The 18,126-nt window shown below is 41.2% G+C and overlaps 1 protein-coding gene across 1 annotated transcript in view; it reads left to right on the forward strand.

The window, feature by feature from the left end:
* Positions 1-18,126, forward strand: part of ATP6V0A2 (ATPase H+ transporting V0 subunit a2) — an 81,737-nt gene that overhangs the window by 51,742 nt on the left and 11,869 nt on the right. The window contains exons 14-18 of the mRNA XM_088449155.1: positions 1,926-2,044; positions 3,979-4,192; positions 6,122-6,241; positions 6,860-6,982; positions 7,296-7,413. Coding sequence (XP_088305281.1) covers positions 1,926-2,044; positions 3,979-4,192; positions 6,122-6,241; positions 6,860-6,982; positions 7,296-7,413 — 694 coding nt within the window. The remainder of the gene's footprint in view (positions 1-1,925; positions 2,045-3,978; positions 4,193-6,121; positions 6,242-6,859; positions 6,983-7,295; positions 7,414-18,126) is intronic.

The following is an 18,126-nucleotide window of genomic DNA, read 5'->3' on the forward strand; positions in this document are numbered from 1 at the left end:
TGTAGAAAAAAGTGACTTTGTCATTGAAAATATGTATCAAGATTCAGTGCATGGGTACATCAAGTACAGACTCTGCAATGAAAAGGCCTCAAACTGTTGGGAATGTTCTCTTCCACAATAGGAACAGTTCCCTGTACAAGACGGCACATGCATCATCTTCAGCTACATCTCTTAATGCTGTGGGATAACAGGCAGACCTATCTGGATCAACATCATATGATCATGAAACACAAAGAACTCTTGGATCTGGTTTAAAAAAAACAACGTCTGTTAGATCCAGAGTGGTTAATCCTAACAACAAATTCCAGTGTTACAGAATTGGAGCTCATCTCTTAGGCATAGCACAGAGGACATGGTCAAGACACAAAGGAGAATCTGCAGGAGATTTGTATACAAGAGAGAAGAATTTAGGGGATTTCAGAGTTTGGAGACAATTTAATTTCTCATGGTGTGAATCAAAAATATATCCAACTGAAGTTACTATTACTCACATCCTTGTTTTTCTACAGGATGGACTTTCTCAGTGATATCAGTGTTTCTCTGGGAACCAAATTAATTTGTCCCTTCATCAGGTTGTTTTTGGCTACATGGAACCTCAACTTAGTACTTAAGGGGTCTATTTACTAAGCCTTGGCTGGAGATAAAGTGAACGGAGATAAAGTACCAGCCAACCAGCTTCTGTTATTTTTCTAACACAGCCTGTGACATGGCAGTTAGGAGCAGATTGGCTGGTACGTTATCTCTTTCCCCTTTATCTCCATCCAAGGCTTAGTAAATAGACTCCTAATGCTCTTATGGATTCACCATTTGAACCAATGAATGAAGCTTCTCTGAGAGGGTTGACATTGAAAATAAATAGATATCCTAATAGCACTTACCTCTGCCTGAAGGGCTGGAGAATACATGCACCATCATGCAAGGAAGACTTTTTTTAATATCTTATAGAATAGGAAGTCCTGAGAGGCATTCCACCATCCTAACAAAAGTTGTATCAGCTTTTCATATCAACCAGGAAATGGTGTTACCATATATTTATCCACAGCCAGTCAATGAAAAGGAAAATAAACTGCATTGTTTACACTTTGAGAGAGCAATTACTATATATTTATCAAGGACTGAGAATTTTAGGAACAGAACAATTTTTTATGCTTCAGGTGTTATTACAGAAACGTCATGCCCCTTCCAAACAAGCTATTTCCAATGGATAAGAGAAGTAATCACATAGACTTACAAGAAGAATGGACATAGGAACCAGACCACTTTACTCAAGCGGTGGTAACCTCTTGGATGAAGAAGGCTCAGACCTGTGGGAAAGCGCCTTGCAAGGCAGTAAGCTGGACATTTATCCTTTGCATATCATCATCAGTTATCAGATATTTTGTCCTCTGCTGACTGTGGAAAACATGTTCTGCACACTTATAAAAACATTAGATTTTACAGCAGATGTGCTTGGTATTTTCTTGCCCATCCTATGGTTTTGCTTTGGAAGATCCGATTGTAAGGGCTGCCATGGAGTACTGAATAATTCATTTTGTTGTAAATGTTCCAATGAAAAGCCCAGGTTTCCCACTCATGTCTCACATTTTTAGACACTGCTCAGGGAGTTACTTGAATATAAAGGGGAAGAGCTTCATTATATACCTTCAGGGGGTGTATATTTAAACTACCTGTCTCTACCTATCTAGAATGGGGCTAACTCATTGTCAGGACTGCCATGGATTATTGAAGGAGAAAAGGAATTACCAGCAAGTATAATCCATTGTCATGTTACATGCACTCCTAAATTTAAGTCTCTACCCCCCCATCCAAATTAGATTTTGAATAATATGTAAATTTCATAGCCATTCATATTTTTTTGTAGTTATTTTTTTTGGTTTTTTTGATGATTTTTATGAGATTTTCTGACTTAATGCTCTTTTTGTTAGATATGGAATTTGGCCACCAACCGCCTCACTTTCCTGAATTCTTTCAAGATGAAGATGTCCATTATTCTAGGAGTGGTACATATGACGTTTGGAGTAATTCTAAGTGCTGTAAACTACATGTAAGTGGACAGTATCTCTCCATCCAGCCAATTTTGAATTGCAGTGACCGCATTATTCCTATAAAGCAGTGGTTCCCAAACTGGGTGTTTCACGGTGCACTTCCACAGGAGCAATGGGTTGGTGGTTTGGGACCAAGTCAAATTATTTATGGTCCATTTGATAGGCAAAAGCAGAGCCAGTGGCTGCCCGTCATAAAGTATGTGAACAACCAGAATCGCAACCCTGTCCCCCATCACCACGAATTTCTCAAACTTTTGTCCTAGGGATGCCATGAAAAAAAAATGCTGATACTCTAGGGTGTCATTATTCAAAATAGTTTGGGGACCACTCATGTACAGCTATTTAAGTTTAAGGAGATGTTTGGCTGTCATTTTATCTTCAGCAGGTTCTCCTGTTGATGGACAGTAGATTGGTTTGGCCCTCTGTAGCAGAATGATGAGAACTCCAAGCTTCTGAACTTCCATAATTTCCAAGAGTCTTGTAGACATGTGATGTCACCCAAAGCCTATTGTATCTGTCCAACAGGTTGTGTCTGCATAACTAGATGTAGTGGCATATCTATCAGGGTGTGCAGTGCACAACGACTAGCAAAGACTCTGGCACTGTGTCTCAGTATTTGCTCTTTTCTCCTCATGCACGATCTTTCTTATAATATTACTAGAAAGATTTTTCAGGACAATTTATTGAACCACCCCTGATTTAGATGGATTTAAAATGTGATGAGTGCGTCGCTGGGTTTGTGCAAATGTAAAAATGTTAACGTGCGACTACTTTATACATTTTACACCTGCATATGGCTTATGTCACATTTTATATCGCTGCACTTAGTAGTTTCACAGTTGTGACAAGTGCTGCCTGTCAGAATAACAGGAACTTCTGACAGCGTAACGTTGAGCCAATTCTTTTTAGTTCTCCATGGTCCAAATCATAACAGGATGAGCTCTGCCAATGAAACCTACAAATGTGTCCTTATACATCTAGCCTTATACAGCACGACTTGCATGGTGTGACAAGGAGGCATCAGCAGACTGTATTTGATATGCGACACTTATATAAGTCTGTATATGAAGCACAATAGAATTTGGAATAATAAAAGCTGCGGCCGCTGCATTGTAGTACTATGTATACAGATTCAGGGACTCAGTTGCACACAGATCTACAAGTGTCGCATATCAAATTAATCATCACAGTTGCATAGCATTACGACTTAAACCGGGTACACACGGAACGATGTGCTGCATCAACGATATCGCTGAACTATTTCCCTTGCACTTTCTGTAGTGCAGGCCAAACGGTATTGTGTGTACACACTGAAATCTATCTAGGATATCTTTCAGTGAAGTCATCCTGCCACATCATTGAACAGGCAATTCTTGACGATATCGTCCAGATTGGCCTGCATGTACGGACGACCAAAGATATCGTTTTTGTCCAACGGGAGCGCGCATCGTTGATATCGTCTCGTGTGTATGCCCCTTTAGAGTGAATCTAGGGGTGGGCTATTATCGGCCCCCCAGCTGTTATAGAACTACACATACCAGCATTCCTTGACACAGTTTTGCTATTTGGCATGCTGGGATTTGCAGTTCAACAACAGCTGGAGGGCCTCTTATTGCCCACCCCTAAGAGACGCATTTTCACCAAAGAAAAGTGGAAAAACAGACACTTGGCGCAAGCAAAGTATCACGAGACCTGGCTTGCAGAGAGGGGCTTTTTGGTGCGACTGCAGCAAAGATGTGTAAGGACACATCCGTATGTCCTTCTGTATAATATTAAATTAATGTAATGCTAAGTAACAAATATTTCATTATCTCTACCAGATACTAAAGCATTGTCATTTAATTTGTACTTTAATAGGTCAATACAAATTAAGTGTTGTCTGTACGTTTCATATTGTTTTTATTTTGTTTAATTGTGTGCTTCTTGTACACAGGCACTTTAAAAAAAAGTTCTGCGTGTTCCTGGTCTTCATCCCTGAGATCCTCTTTATGATGTGCATCTTCGGTTACCTTGTGTTCATGATTGTATTTAAGTGGCTGATGTGGTCTTCAGCGAAATCCAGGGATGCACCTAGTATTCTTCTTCACTTCATAAACATGTTTATGTTTACTAGTGATCTACAGAACCATACTCTCTACTCAGGGCAGGTGAGTGATGGTCATACTTAGGGTTATCATGTTGTAAACTAGAAGGCTGTCAACCAGGCTGGAATCATTTTACATTTTAAACATGGTACCTTTTGGGCACGGAACATGTATACTTTGTTCTGTATTAGATACTGCTTTTAAACGACTATTCGTGTAGGATTTAGTAGTTTGTTTTAAACCATGTTGTTTTTGCATTTGTAAGTTTTCCACTTTTTTATTCTTCTTATTATAAATGTTTATATAAACATTTTGGAGTGGTGCAGGGTTGTGCTGTCATAGTTCGGGTTTGTTGATTTTATATATTCATAAGGGATGTAGCCATTATACCGACAGACAGGATGCCGGCGCTTTGAATACCGGCGCCCACATCCCGCCGGTAAGTATTGGGGTTAGGGCGACGGTTATCATTAGGGGTTGGAGTTGGGCACTAGGGGAATGGTTAGACACTAGAGGGGAGAGGGTTAGGCACTAAGGAAGGGAGGGTTAGGTTTAAGCACTTGGTTGGGGGGATGGAGGGCTAGGGTTAGGGGTTAAGGTAGTCAGGATTGTAACCTAGTTGGGATGCTGGCATCAGGATTTTGACCACCGGGATCCCGAGTGCCGGTATCCCGTACCCAACCCATTCATGACATGCATGCAAGTTCTCATGAGCATGGCCCTCCTTACCCTTTATTCACATATCCGCACCTTTTCGACAACCTGTTTATCGTTCATATATGCTTTATATTCCCCAGTGTCAGACGCTGCAGAGTATTTTCACTCCCTACAAATAAATTGATTTATGTGTGTACCTTTAGCATTTAAAACTTTTCATGTTCCAGTGATAATATCTTGCCTGAACTGTGTTCACCTCTCGGCGAATGCAGTAAAAAAAAAAAGTCACTTCAAATACAGGTTATCAGACAGCTCTCATTAGAATTTTGGGGTTAATACTAGACCACAACATGTACAATTGTCCTGCGTCAATGATGCCTATATATGTAGTGCTTGTCGTACTTGTTTTCATCAGGCAGTAAATGCGCCTAAGACAGTGTGTTCATGTACAGGAAGAATACTTAAATTGACACGAAAATATACTTGCACCCATTTTAAAGTACCTCCAATTTACGTGGAACAGTAATTTCTTGGCTTTGTGTCTTTTTACAACGATTTTATTTTCGCCCCAAATTTGCGCAGTTGGTTTTCACCAAACTACGCAATTTACAAAACAAGATCAGTAATGTATCATTAGGGGGGGGGGTGTCTAAAGGGTTCTGAAAGAAATCCCCAAATTTTTTGCCAAAAATAGGAATTTTGCTAATTTTCTTTCTCCTGGTCTGGGATGGTGAAAACTTTTCTCCAGTTTTTTTTTGCCTGTTGCCTTTTTTGTCTGTTTTTTGGCGAAAATTTAGCTGTGTTTTTTTTTCTTTAAACGGCTGTTTTTGCAAATGCCGAAAAAAATGCTGTTTTTGCCACTAATTGAATACAGCCCTTAGCATGCTTTAAATATCACTAGCCTGATATATATACATTAATCATTTTTATTTTGTTCTTTTAAAAAAAATATATATATATATTGTCATTCTGTATATATAATATTGTGTTCTTTGAGGAGATTTATTCTCTATTGTTCTGTTTATTGAGGTATTATTTAGGAGCAGCAAGTAATTTACTTTTATTAGAGGAGATATATTTTAAACATATTTAAATAATTGTTACCATTAGCGCCCAAAATCTTTCCTATGATGTAAAGCATACATATAAACAGAGTATAAAAATATGAAAATGTACTATTGCATAGCACATATATGTAAATAAAACGATAGTAATGTAAAGAACCGGAATATCCAGTGGGCCTTAAACTACAAGGATGGTTTTAGTCGCTTTAGGAATACATAATTGTTTGGAGTCTGTTTGTGGACATCCATTCTGTTTTTTTTTTCTATCTAGATTGGTTTCCAAATATTCCTGGTGGTTGTGGTGTTCCTCTGTGTTCCTGTGCTGCTGTTTGGGAAACCTCTGTATCTATACTGGCAGCACCATGGCGGTCAGACGTTCGGGAATTACAGGGTAGATATTGTTACAGTTTATAACAAATTTTTTGATTATTCCTTTTGTAAACTATATAATGTAATTTATGTTATGATACTTTTACATTGAAGTGTATGCATTTTGTAAGCGTTATAAAAATTTGTTTTACAATACTGTTTATATATACTCTTAAGCGAGAGTTGAAATTCTGATGGAAAAGAAGTTAAGGCAATGCAAGAGGAATGTTGTGCACTATTGTAGATAGAAATTTAGATTACAATTCTGTATAATTTGGGTACAAAAAAATCAATCTCATTAAGATAAATGTGTCATTGGTTGAGTGACTGCTCTTTTTTCTTTAAGGGGATCAATTTTTTTTTTTATCTTAACGTTAAAGGACAGATCGCACCATGCATTCCTATGGAGGCGCAGCCACGTACACAGTGCGTGTATCCGCTCGCGTACGCGCCTCTCACTCTATGCGTGGTGCAAGCGATTCGCAGCACAATTGGCAACAATATAGCTGGGCATTTCTGTATGCATAAGGTTTATATTATTCAGTTTGTAGTTAGCAGTGGATCTTTAATTGGGAAATTAGCCTTTTATCACCTACAGATCTGCCTGTGATATTGTTCATGTTAGTAATTGTACCTGCAGAAAGGATATTCCTTAGTGCGTCACGGGAGTGAGGAAGAGCTGTCATTGATCAGGTCACATGATTTGGAAGAAGGTGAGAACCATACAGGCCATGAGGCCCAGAGAGAAAGAGACAGTGAGAAGGTGAGTACATGGCTTACGTGCCCCCGAAATTCATGGGGTGCAATTTTCATTACATGGTTCTACTTATCGGGCAATAGAAAAACCTTACCAATTCCCCGGCAATAGAAAACCTGTTAATAACACTTTCTAACTCATCTACTAGTAGGAAGCTACTAGAATAGTTTCACTGTGTGTCTGGTTTACATGTAATTGCTGAAAAATTGAACATCTGTGTATGGAAATATATATTTACTGTGTGCATGTAATAAATCTGTGTGTTGTTCTCTCCACTGTGATCATCTACTGATCAGTAGGTTCCTGATTTGTTTTGCAGTTTGATGCAGCAGATGTGTTTATGCATCAGGCCATACACACCATTGAATACTGCCTTGGATGCATTTCTAACACTGCTTCTTACCTGCGTCTCTGGGCTTTAAGCTTGGCTCATGCCCGTAAGTATTTCTCCTATTTTCCCTTGGAAAAATATAAAAAAAAGTTTCCTGCACATAATTTGTGAAGACTTAGGGCCGAATTCAATTAGTCCCGTTAATGTAATGTGTGTGAAAAAGGTTGGCAGCTTCGAGCTTTAACTCCTGGGGCTGTACAATTAGAATCCCTTTTTCACTCCTGTTAAATTACAGTGCTAATGGCCGTTAACACACACAATCAATGATAGATTCACATACCTATTTGTTAACATGGCCACGATACCCGTTATCACTCTAGTCATCAGGGATTTATTTTCGGGTCTGACCCGTAAAAACAATCCCTGTTAATTGCAGCCTGCGGGCTGTCTTAGGGGGCTAATTGAATAGCCCTGGGGGATCAATTAGCCCTCGGTAAATTAGAGCGGCAAATTGAAACCCCCCCCTCTCCCCCCCCGGAATATTCATTCTCCAAAAAGTATATAAAATAGCCGATACTTGGTTGTTTCATACTTTGCTGCCTTGCATTACTGCTAAAAAGTCTTTGATAGTTTTCTATACATTACTTTGTTGTTCCCCAATGTTAACAAATGGTGCTTATCATTTTATAAACTTAGTACAATATAACAAAAACCGGTAACAACATTTTTCAAACACTCTGTGTGTATAATAATACAATATCCTGATGCTCATCAGTGTTTTGACAGTGCAAAACCTTTTATTAAATTCATAGTCGGTAACAAATGAACAACACAAAACGTGATTTCTCTTTCGTCTGGGCTGGGGGACACCGGACCATGGGTTGTAGGTGGGAAGGCGTGGATTTGGCACGAACACTGAAATCTATGACTCCTCCCCTCTGCAACCCCTGACTTCAGTGTAAATTTAGTGCCTGTGGAGAGAGGCACATTTTTTCAGGGCTTCTCTACAGCCCTGGTTTAGCTTACGTATTTTTTCCTTTATTTGTAATGTTATGTTTATTTTTTTACTATAGGTGCTGTGCGCTGCTTATAGCAGCACACAGCTGGAGTGTAAAGCGGCAGGGAGAGCCGCATCTAAGGGGGGGGATGGCGCTGAGCGCTTCCCCCATTACACACACTCCAGTCTCTGAAGAACGTCAGATTATCTGGCCCTGGGGATAGCGGGCTGCTGTTACCTGGTGGAGGTGCAGGCAGTCAGCGTGGTCCTGGATGGCGGGCGCCATCTTGCCGGGTTTCTTGTCAGCGGCTCCTGTGGGGAGAGCGCCGACTACAGACTGACCGCAGGTGAGACCTACAGCAGCACCACACTGGACATGCTGTTCTTGGAAGCTATTCAGTGTTGGGCCTGGTTAGTACTTGGATGGTAGACCATCTGGGAATAGCAGGTGCTGTAGGTAAATGCGGGTCAGTCCAAATGCTTTCCCCACTAAGGGGAGTAACACTTGAAGGAAGGAGCAGTGAGGCTCGCTTCAGTATGACGGGGGGAGGAGCCATGGCTGCTAGTTCCCCCCGCTCTCCAATGGCAAAATGCAGGCTCCCGGGAAGTCTGATCACAGCACAAGCCTGAACAGCATGGAGGGAGGACAGAGCAAGCTCCTTTCCCTCTGCAGCGTACAGCTAAGCAGTGTTCAGTATTACTGTAATCTGTTATTGTGCCTGCTTGGTGTATTTGCATATTGTTCCCGGTGGAACGAGATAAGGTTCTTGGATACAGAAGGTTAATTAAGCCACACAAACCAGTATCTTGAAAAAAGATATAATTTATTACAACAGATAATAAGACATGGAAGAATAATAGTTACTTAACTTCGGAATATAAGATGGTTACACGATCCAGGAGCCTCCTCTCAGAATAGAGCTGGAACGAACAATATCCTGGCCACCAGCTGCAGTCTCTGGTCCAGGCATAGGGCAGGCCACTGGAATCTCCTTTGTTCTTCGTTTATATAGTATCCTACTTGCATACCCATCTAACTCTTACTAATATGGGCATAAACCTAATTCAAACTACTTTATTGGTTAACTACTGATAAGAACTTCTAAAACTTAACGCAAGCGTACATCGCAGTAGACAACACCTAAAGGATTTATGGCCTGTCTGCTTCCATATTCCTGTACCATTTCATGCCTGATACCACTTCATGTCTGATACACACATAAGAACCATGAATAGAAATGGCTGTCAGTAGCCATTTTGCTATCCCAATACAATCCACCCTTGGGCTTATGGTGTGGAAGACATGTATATCATGTTCACATAGGAATCTTTCCTCCTAATCGGCATCAATTTAACAGAATCCAGCGTGTTACAACATTTTCCTACACAAAGAAATAATACCTTGATCCCAAGATACATACATATTATGATCATAATTCCATAAATAAGCATATGCAGTAAACCAATGAACCAACCCCCTATTTCTGAACAGGGTTTAACCACCGTAACCAACTTTCCTCATAATACTGTTTTAAAGGCCGCACTGCTCTCTTGGTTAGCAAATGATGCAGAATCTGCATGGTATTAACTTGATTCCCACCTGTAAAAAATGTGGTGGGTATCAAACGGCCCAATGTACAATGACCAAATCCCCCATAGGGCAAACATTTGACCTTCCACAAAGGTAATACACATCATCTGGATGAATATATGGAATATTAGCCACCACAGTGTATACATTGGCCAAAAGATCTCTGCTTTTATCAGGATCAAGTGTTAATTGCATCATGTCTGGGGTATCACTACAATTACGTGTAATGTTTAACAGAGCCCGCCATTCCCTGGCAACATCAACCAATTGAGCTCCTACATCCCGTTTTTAAAATATCTTCCTACCCACCATGCACTCAAACTTAAACAATCCCCTTTTATATGTGAATACTCTGATATAATTATATGTATTATTCACTGTTTTATTAAATATATCAGTTACTTATAAGATAATATCAGCAAAGTTAAACTCAGTTCAGTGAAATCTTGAAAAAGTCTTGAGACTATTAGTGAGTGTGGATCCAACCAATATAAGGCACAAGTTCAGTCTTGCACAATGCACATAGATGTATGTAATGGCTGTGCTGTCAGATCTTTTAACTCTGTTCTCCTCCTGGTCTCTCTCCTGTATAAGAAATCACTCTCAGGCCATCGTCATCTCAGGCACACCTCCAGCGACGTTCTCTCATCTCCTGCGCCAACCAGCAACCTGTTGGCTTAAGCAAAGAAACAGTGTGAGATAAACCATAACAACAAAACAAAATAAGCATTTACTTATCCTGCTGCAATTATCTCTTACACATGTCTCTATTTCTCTTCCTACTAAACATTTCATCACAACCTTATCATAAATGTTTGTGTCTGTGCACCAGGTATCGTACTTTTAAAAGTTCCACCTTTACCACCTTCCGGTTAACAAAACATATGTACTGTATACAGCCTGCTCTAAAAACCCAACATTGTATATATGACATTCCTGTTTCCAAAACAACACATCCACTCATTCAATCATACTGTTGTCAGTTTTGTGAATGGTATGAAGCATAGAAAACCCAATATGCTCTGTTATTTCTGTAAAATGGGTGTCTTTGCCTGCTTGAATCTTCTCAGACATCCCATATCAACAAATCAGTCTGTGTCACATCTCTTCAGGAAAGTCTATTATCTTGTATCACTCTGCTTGAGACAACTTCACTCCTGAATTACAGTATTTTGTAGCTGTTCAGTACAACACTCGTTCTCCATCTTCTTGGTGGCAAACGATGAATTCAAACTGCCAGACTTGTGCAGTTATTTCACAGTATAGGAGGCCTTTATCAGTAACAAGCAAGGTAGGCCACATTTACAGCTGTTGGCAAATGTAACAGGTTTTTACAAAGTCTCTGACCATGGTTTGGATGTAAGGAATCCCTTTGATTTGAGCTTGCTCGAATGCAGCTTCAGCTCCGTCATGGCTTAACAGTTCTAGCACCATCAGTGCTGTCTTTATGGTGAATTGCACACCATGTTCTGTGCTCAGTTTTCTTGTGCACACACCATTGAAGCTGTAGGTGTGTGTATCAGCATGTCCCACGTCGATCTTCCAGCTTTGGACAGCAGCACATATAGACTTTGTGTCAAATGTCCATTTCTCAGTGTGAAGACTTACAGGGCATCCAGTCTCGTCAGTGACTTGGAAAACAGTCATAAATGCAACAAGTTCGCTAGCCCCCTTCTTCTGGCTTTCTGCTGTCAGCTTGTAAAGATATCTGCTTTGCTTCAGCAAAGATCCACAACAATCCTGTGTGGGTGCAGATAGCACCATAGTCCATGAACCAATAATGCTCTCTGTCTTGGAAATCTTCCCACCACCGTGGAGCTGCGATCATAAAGAAATCTAATATGGACAGTTCAAACATTGGTTTAAATTTTACTCGGCCAGCAAGTAGTGCTTTGATCTCCTCAATTAGCATGAGAATTTCACCGTTGTCATTAGCAACTGTGTGTCTTTCAGCTGCTTCAAAACCTTTGGCTGGTAAGGCTTTGTAAGGAAATACACTGGGATGCAAATTTCATTACCAAACACAAAATCTACAACTTTGTCACAAAATATTCCCACAGTCAGTGTGTCTGTACTGCATGTATGCCCCTTGTGGTTGGTCAGTGTGTACCCACCAACCCCTCCTTCACAATGAGCAAGTAAACCATGAACATCATTTGCAATGGATGTTTCATCAGAAAACACATCTTGTTCACTTTTTGCATTGTTAAACTCGACAATGACATGTTGATCATGCCATGTAAAAGTAATGTTATCACAAGGGGAGTATTCAGTCTCAGGGGCATGGTCTTTAACTGGAATCCTGCCTAATTCCCACCCCTTCACTTTTGTCTCATTGGGCAAGGCAAAAGGCATCATCACCACCCCTTCACTTATCGACACCCCTTTGAATGGCCAAGAACATACATCCTGTTCTGCATTCATATCATAATGGATGGCAAGCTGGACAGTCTTGGAGAATTCAGACATATCATCATTCAACTCATGAGTACCAGAAATCAATGGCATGTTATCAGAAACCTAATTTGCATTCAATTTTGATTCTGATTTTTGGACATATTCTTTGCATTCATGGATTTCATCAATTTGTTCACATGTCAAATCATTAAATATTTTCATAACATAAAAATGACTCCTCTGATCAATCACATTTTCTGTTTCAAGTTCTTTCTGCGTGACTTCACACACTTCTCTTTGTATTTGAAGCTCACTAATTTCTACGCAAGATGTCTGTAAATAATCAGTTGACATCTTAACTCTTGCTTGTGAGGATTCACTCCCCCTCCCTATGGAATTTCTGTGACAATGTGAATTCAGGCTTACTATCTCTGTCTGTGAGACAGGCTTTCTTATCACTGCATTCTTCTCAACAGATTTTACACTTCTTTCAACATATATTGGTCTACACAAAATTTCACTATTTTTACTCTTATCAATACCAGGCAGTGAAAAACCAACATTATGCTTTTTCTGGAAATCAGCCAGCTGAAATCCTAATTCATCTTTCAACATATTTGCAAGTTTCTTAAAAATCTTAAAATGCATTATTCTTGTTTCAAAAACACAAAGACAGTAAACAGACAACATACAGATATACTGTGACATACAGTATACACTCTGTAACTGATCAGGTCACACCTCCCTCATTCACTCATGAGACAGAGGATTTTTTACATGGGTTTGCACAACCCAGCGTTTGCACAACACTAAAACCATCGACTACACATTCTAAGCAGATTTATGACTATTAACTCTCTGTATCCCACTTCTGACACCACTTTAATGTTCCCGGTGGAACGAGATAAGGTTCTTGGATACAGAAGGTTAATTAAGCCACACAAACCAGTATCTTGAAAAAAGATATAATTTATTACAACAGATAACAAGATATGGAAGAATAATAGTTAGTTAGCTTCGGAATATAAGATGGTTACACGATCCAGGAGCCTCCTCTCAGAATAGAGCTGGAACGAACAATATCCTGGCCACCAGCTGCAGTCTCTGGTCCAGGCATAGGGCAGGCCACTGGAATCTCCTTTGTTCTTCGTTTATATAGTATCCTACTTGCATACCCATCTAACTCTTACTAATATGGGCATAAACCTACTTCAAACTACTTTATTGGTTAACTACTGATAAGGACTTCTAAAACTTAACGCAAGCGTACATCGCAGTAGACAACGCCTAAAGGATTTATGGCCTGTCTGCTTCCACATTCCTGTACCATTTCATGCCTGATACCACTTCATGTCTGATACACACATAAGAACCATGAATAGAAATTGCTGTCAGTAGCCATTTTGCTATCCCGATACACATATTCATTGCCACTTGTTATATTTTTTTGTATTTTGTTTTCTTTTCCGGGCTGACTGCTGCGGCAGGGCAGCACAGGAAGGGGGGTGCTCTAATGATGGACAAAAAGTCCACAAGGGGCCAGAACCCCACTATGGCTATATTTTTTACATGTGCCCAGTGTCAGGCACTGTGCGGGGCTCAGGCCCTCCTGGTAGGCCAACCAGTGAGGATCCAATCAGACAACGTCACGGCAGTGGCATATGTAAACCAACAGGGCGGAACCAAAAGCGCACTTGCCATGGCAGAGGCAAGTCTCATTCTCTCTTGGGCAGAGACGTTCCTCCCGGCAATTTCAGCAGTCTTCATACCCGGGGTGGAGAATTGGGAGGCAGACTACCTCAGTAGGACTACGTTCTTGCCAGGGGAGTGGTCTCTCCACCCGGAGGTTTTCCAGACTCTGGTCCAGAAATGGGGGCTGCCGGAGGGGGACCTGGTGGCGTCTCGCCACAATTGCAAGGTCCCTTGATTTTGTGCAAGATCCAGAGATCCTTTGGCATTTGCAGTGGATACCATGACAGTTCCCTGGAACTTCCGTCTGGCCTACATTTTTCCTCCAATTCCCATGTTACCAAGAGTACTCCATCATATCAGGCAGCAGCAGGTTTCAGTCATCTTAGTGGCTCCGAACTGGCCGCGCCGGTCGGTTCTCAGGCTAGCCGCAGGGCTGGGTTGGAGTCTGCCTCTGCATCCAGGTCTTCTGCTACAGGGGCCATTCTGTCATGAGGGCCTATCTCAGTTGACTTTACTGGCCTGGTTGTTGAGACCGGGCTCTTGAAGGCCAGGGGTTTTTCCCCTGCAGTCATCAGGACTATGCTCCGGCGCGGAAGCAGGTTTCCGCGCAGAACTACCACAGGGTTTGGAAAACCTATATTGTGTGGTGTGAGCAGCATGGAGTACATACTGCCAAGGGTTTTGGAATTTCTGCAGGGCGGTCTGGAGGCCGGCTCACGGCTTCAATCTTTGAAGGTACAGATTTCGGCTCTTTCCATTTACTTTCTGCAGTGTCTGGCTCTCCTCCTAGAGGTGCGGACTTTTTCACAGGGGGTCTTGTGAATACAGCCTTCGGTTCAACCACCAGTAGCGCCATGGGATTTGCCCCTGGTTCTGTCGGCTCTTAAGCAGGCTCCGTTTGAACCTTTGTAATCCGTGGACCTTCGGTTCGTAACGTGGAGAGTGGTTTTTCTTATGGCCATTGCCTCAGCTCGACGGGTCTCTTGAGTTGGGGGGCCTTGTCCTGCAAAACCACCTTTTCTTGTTTTCCAGGACGACAGGACTGTGCTCAGGACGGTTCCTTCTTTTCAACCGAAAGTGGTTTCATCTTTCCACTTAAACCAGGAGATTGTTTTTCCTGTTTTCTCATCTTCAGAGTCCTCAGGGGACCAGGACGATCTATCACTGTTGGATGTTGTCCGGGCTCCACGCATTTATTTAGACAGAACTTCGATCTTACGTAAGACTGACTCTCTATTGGTTCTCTACAACGCCCACAAACGGGGCTGGCCAGCCACAAAGCAGACCATTGCAAAATGGCTCCGCTCAGTGATTTCAAGGGCTTACTCAGAGGCGCGGAGCGCCCGGCACCAGCTAGGGTGTTTGCTCATTCCACTACGGCCGTGTCGGCCTCCTGGGCGGCACATCCCGGGGCCTCGGCTGAACTAGGTTTGTCGCGCAGCTACCTGATCCTCTGTCCTCACATTTGTGCGGTTCTATAGGTTTCATGTTTTTGCCTCCGGGGACGCCCATTTTGGGCATACAGTTCTCCGGTCGGCACTCTGAGCGTTCCCTCCCATGGGGGCGGCTTTTGAACATCCCATGGTCCAGTGTACCCCAGCCCAGATGAAAGAGAAAATAGGATTTTGGGGTAATTACCATCAAATCCTTTTCAGGCTGGGGGACACTGCGTTCCCTTCCTCACGCTCAGCAGTATTGAGTATGAGTTATGATTTTGGGTCTTGGTAAACGTCAATTTCATTTTCATTTATCGGAGTGACCGTGTCACTTGAGTATTGCTTTTCCTTACCAGGCACTTTTGAAGTTGTACTGAAGTCAGGGGTTGCAGAGGGGAGGAGTTATAGGTTTCAGTGTTAGTGCCAAATCCATGCCTTCCCACCTACAACCCATGGTCCAGTGTCCCCCAGCCTGACTCAGAGAAAAGGATTCAACGGTAAGTACCCAAAAATCCTATTTGAAGACAACAGCACTAGTACTTTGTTGCAAAACCGTTTGCTGATATTACGGCCTGCCATTGTTAGGGCATAGATTCAACAAGACTGAGTAAATGTTCCTGAGGAATATTTCTCAATTCCCTTCTAAAGTATGGAAATAGTGTCCTGGTTTGAGTGGTCTTGGGTCCTTAAATGCCTGTCTTGTTTTTCCCACAAGTGCTCAATGGTATTTATGTTGGGACTTTTTTTTTTTTGGCCACTCCAGTACATTGGTTTTCCCTTTGTGGAAGTAGTCATGCTCCGGTTCTCACTGGGGCATTACCGCAATGCACAGCCTTCTACCAGCTCCCGGTTCTCTCTCATTTTCGGCACTGTTTTTATGGCAGCCCCATCTTGACCAGACTTTCCAGGCACAGGAGGAGGTTACTAATAACCGAACCCCTCCTCCATGTTCATGTGGGGCTCTGATAATAATGAGCCGCTGCTGTGACTCAACAACATAGCAGTCAGTGCATACCAATTGACAGTATGGTGGTCAGGATATCAGGGTCAGTTTCCTTCTGGAAATGGGCCATGTTGGTGCCATCCTTCCTGCAGTTCCTCCAGGGATTTGCTTCTGGTTTGCGGACTCACGTTGTTTGAGGCATTCTGTTTTAGCCACACTGTGTTCATAGGCTGGTTTTCTTTGGGGACTTTTTGTTCGCACCTAGACTTGGTAGCTTTGTTTCCTAAGCTTCTCTGTTGGGCTTGAGGTCATTACTTCGCTTGGTGGTTTGTGTCACCTCTGTCACTTTTCAGTTTCAGCATCTCGTTCTGTGAGGCCATCTCAGCTATACTTCTGTTATCTTTAGTGCAGCGTTTTGCCCCAGGAGTGTCTTGATAGACACTATAATGATAGTACAATAAAAAGGAATTAATCCGCACAGATCAAAATTAGTAATTCTTAAATAGTCACTTCCCTAATAATTTCTATAAGGACTACTACTCCAATACCTATAGGGAGGTGCACCCAGGAATATATTATTACATGTCAAAGAAAGAAAGAAAAAGTATTCCTATGTTGGGGCACTCACGGACTTAAGTAGATGGTTCACTAAATATCAAAAGAACTTGTTCCATTATTCACAGAAAATATCATTAAAACATAACTTTTATTATCTCCTATCAATAAAAATAAAATTATGCAGCGAAATATTATTTATTTTATGTTTAATTATTTAATAAAATCATTGTTTATATTAGTGCCAATGTAATGTCCGGTTATATCAATGCACTACCAGTCTCAAAACGTTATGTCTTTCATATACTTGAAAACCGGGACCGGTTATATCAATATAATTATTATTTCATAACATCTGAGTTAACAATATACTTGAAACCGGTAGGTGTCTGCCAAACTAGGACAAATGGTATGTATCAAATAAAGGTAAGTATACACCCTATCTCGTAGGTTCTAATAGGTCACTGCTTATATGCAAGTACCTCAAGAGCATTAATAATTATACATTGGGGCCCCATATGTATGTTGTTATTAACAAATGGACAATCAGGTTAATTTAATCACATATCATCCCTTCAAGGATTTATTCATTTGACCTAAAAAATTAAATCTAAATACCCCTTGTCCGATTAGTCAACTGTTATACAACCAATCCCCTGTATAATATAGTCTATTTAGCCATTTATAGGATTGATAATCCTTTATTAGGAGTCACTATGCGTCTCATATGTACTATAGATCTTTCTGGATATAAATGAAATTTGATCGATTATTAGTAAATAAATCGGTCATTAATTGATAAAGTGCTCTTAACTTGCAAATTAACATGTGCTTTTATCATCCATAACTCCTCCGTTCAACTAAATTTAATATGTTGTTATTGTGCTTATTGATGATATACAGCACAAAAATAGGGCAGTGACCTATCTTGCAGGCACCAGTGAGCCAGTGATATGAGATTACAATGTTGCTATTTAAACGAACACATGGATGCCACTATGTAGCAGCAATCCACGATCCACATTAGATTCACTGGAGCACTCATACCCGATCATATAGTCCACATGTCTGACAGACACCTCTCACATTAACATTGACAAATTATACATAAAACATTAAACACAGAGCACGCCACACAGCGTGCACCGCGTGTCTCCTGACGCGCGTTTTCCTAGTGTGCTTAATCATAGGAGCAACCGGTCCACCGG

This window comes from Taudactylus pleione, unplaced genomic scaffold (assembly GCF_031769625.1).
Source record: "Taudactylus pleione unplaced genomic scaffold, aTauple2 ptg000479l, whole genome shotgun sequence".
NCBI lineage: Eukaryota > Metazoa > Chordata > Amphibia > Anura > Myobatrachidae > Taudactylus > Taudactylus pleione.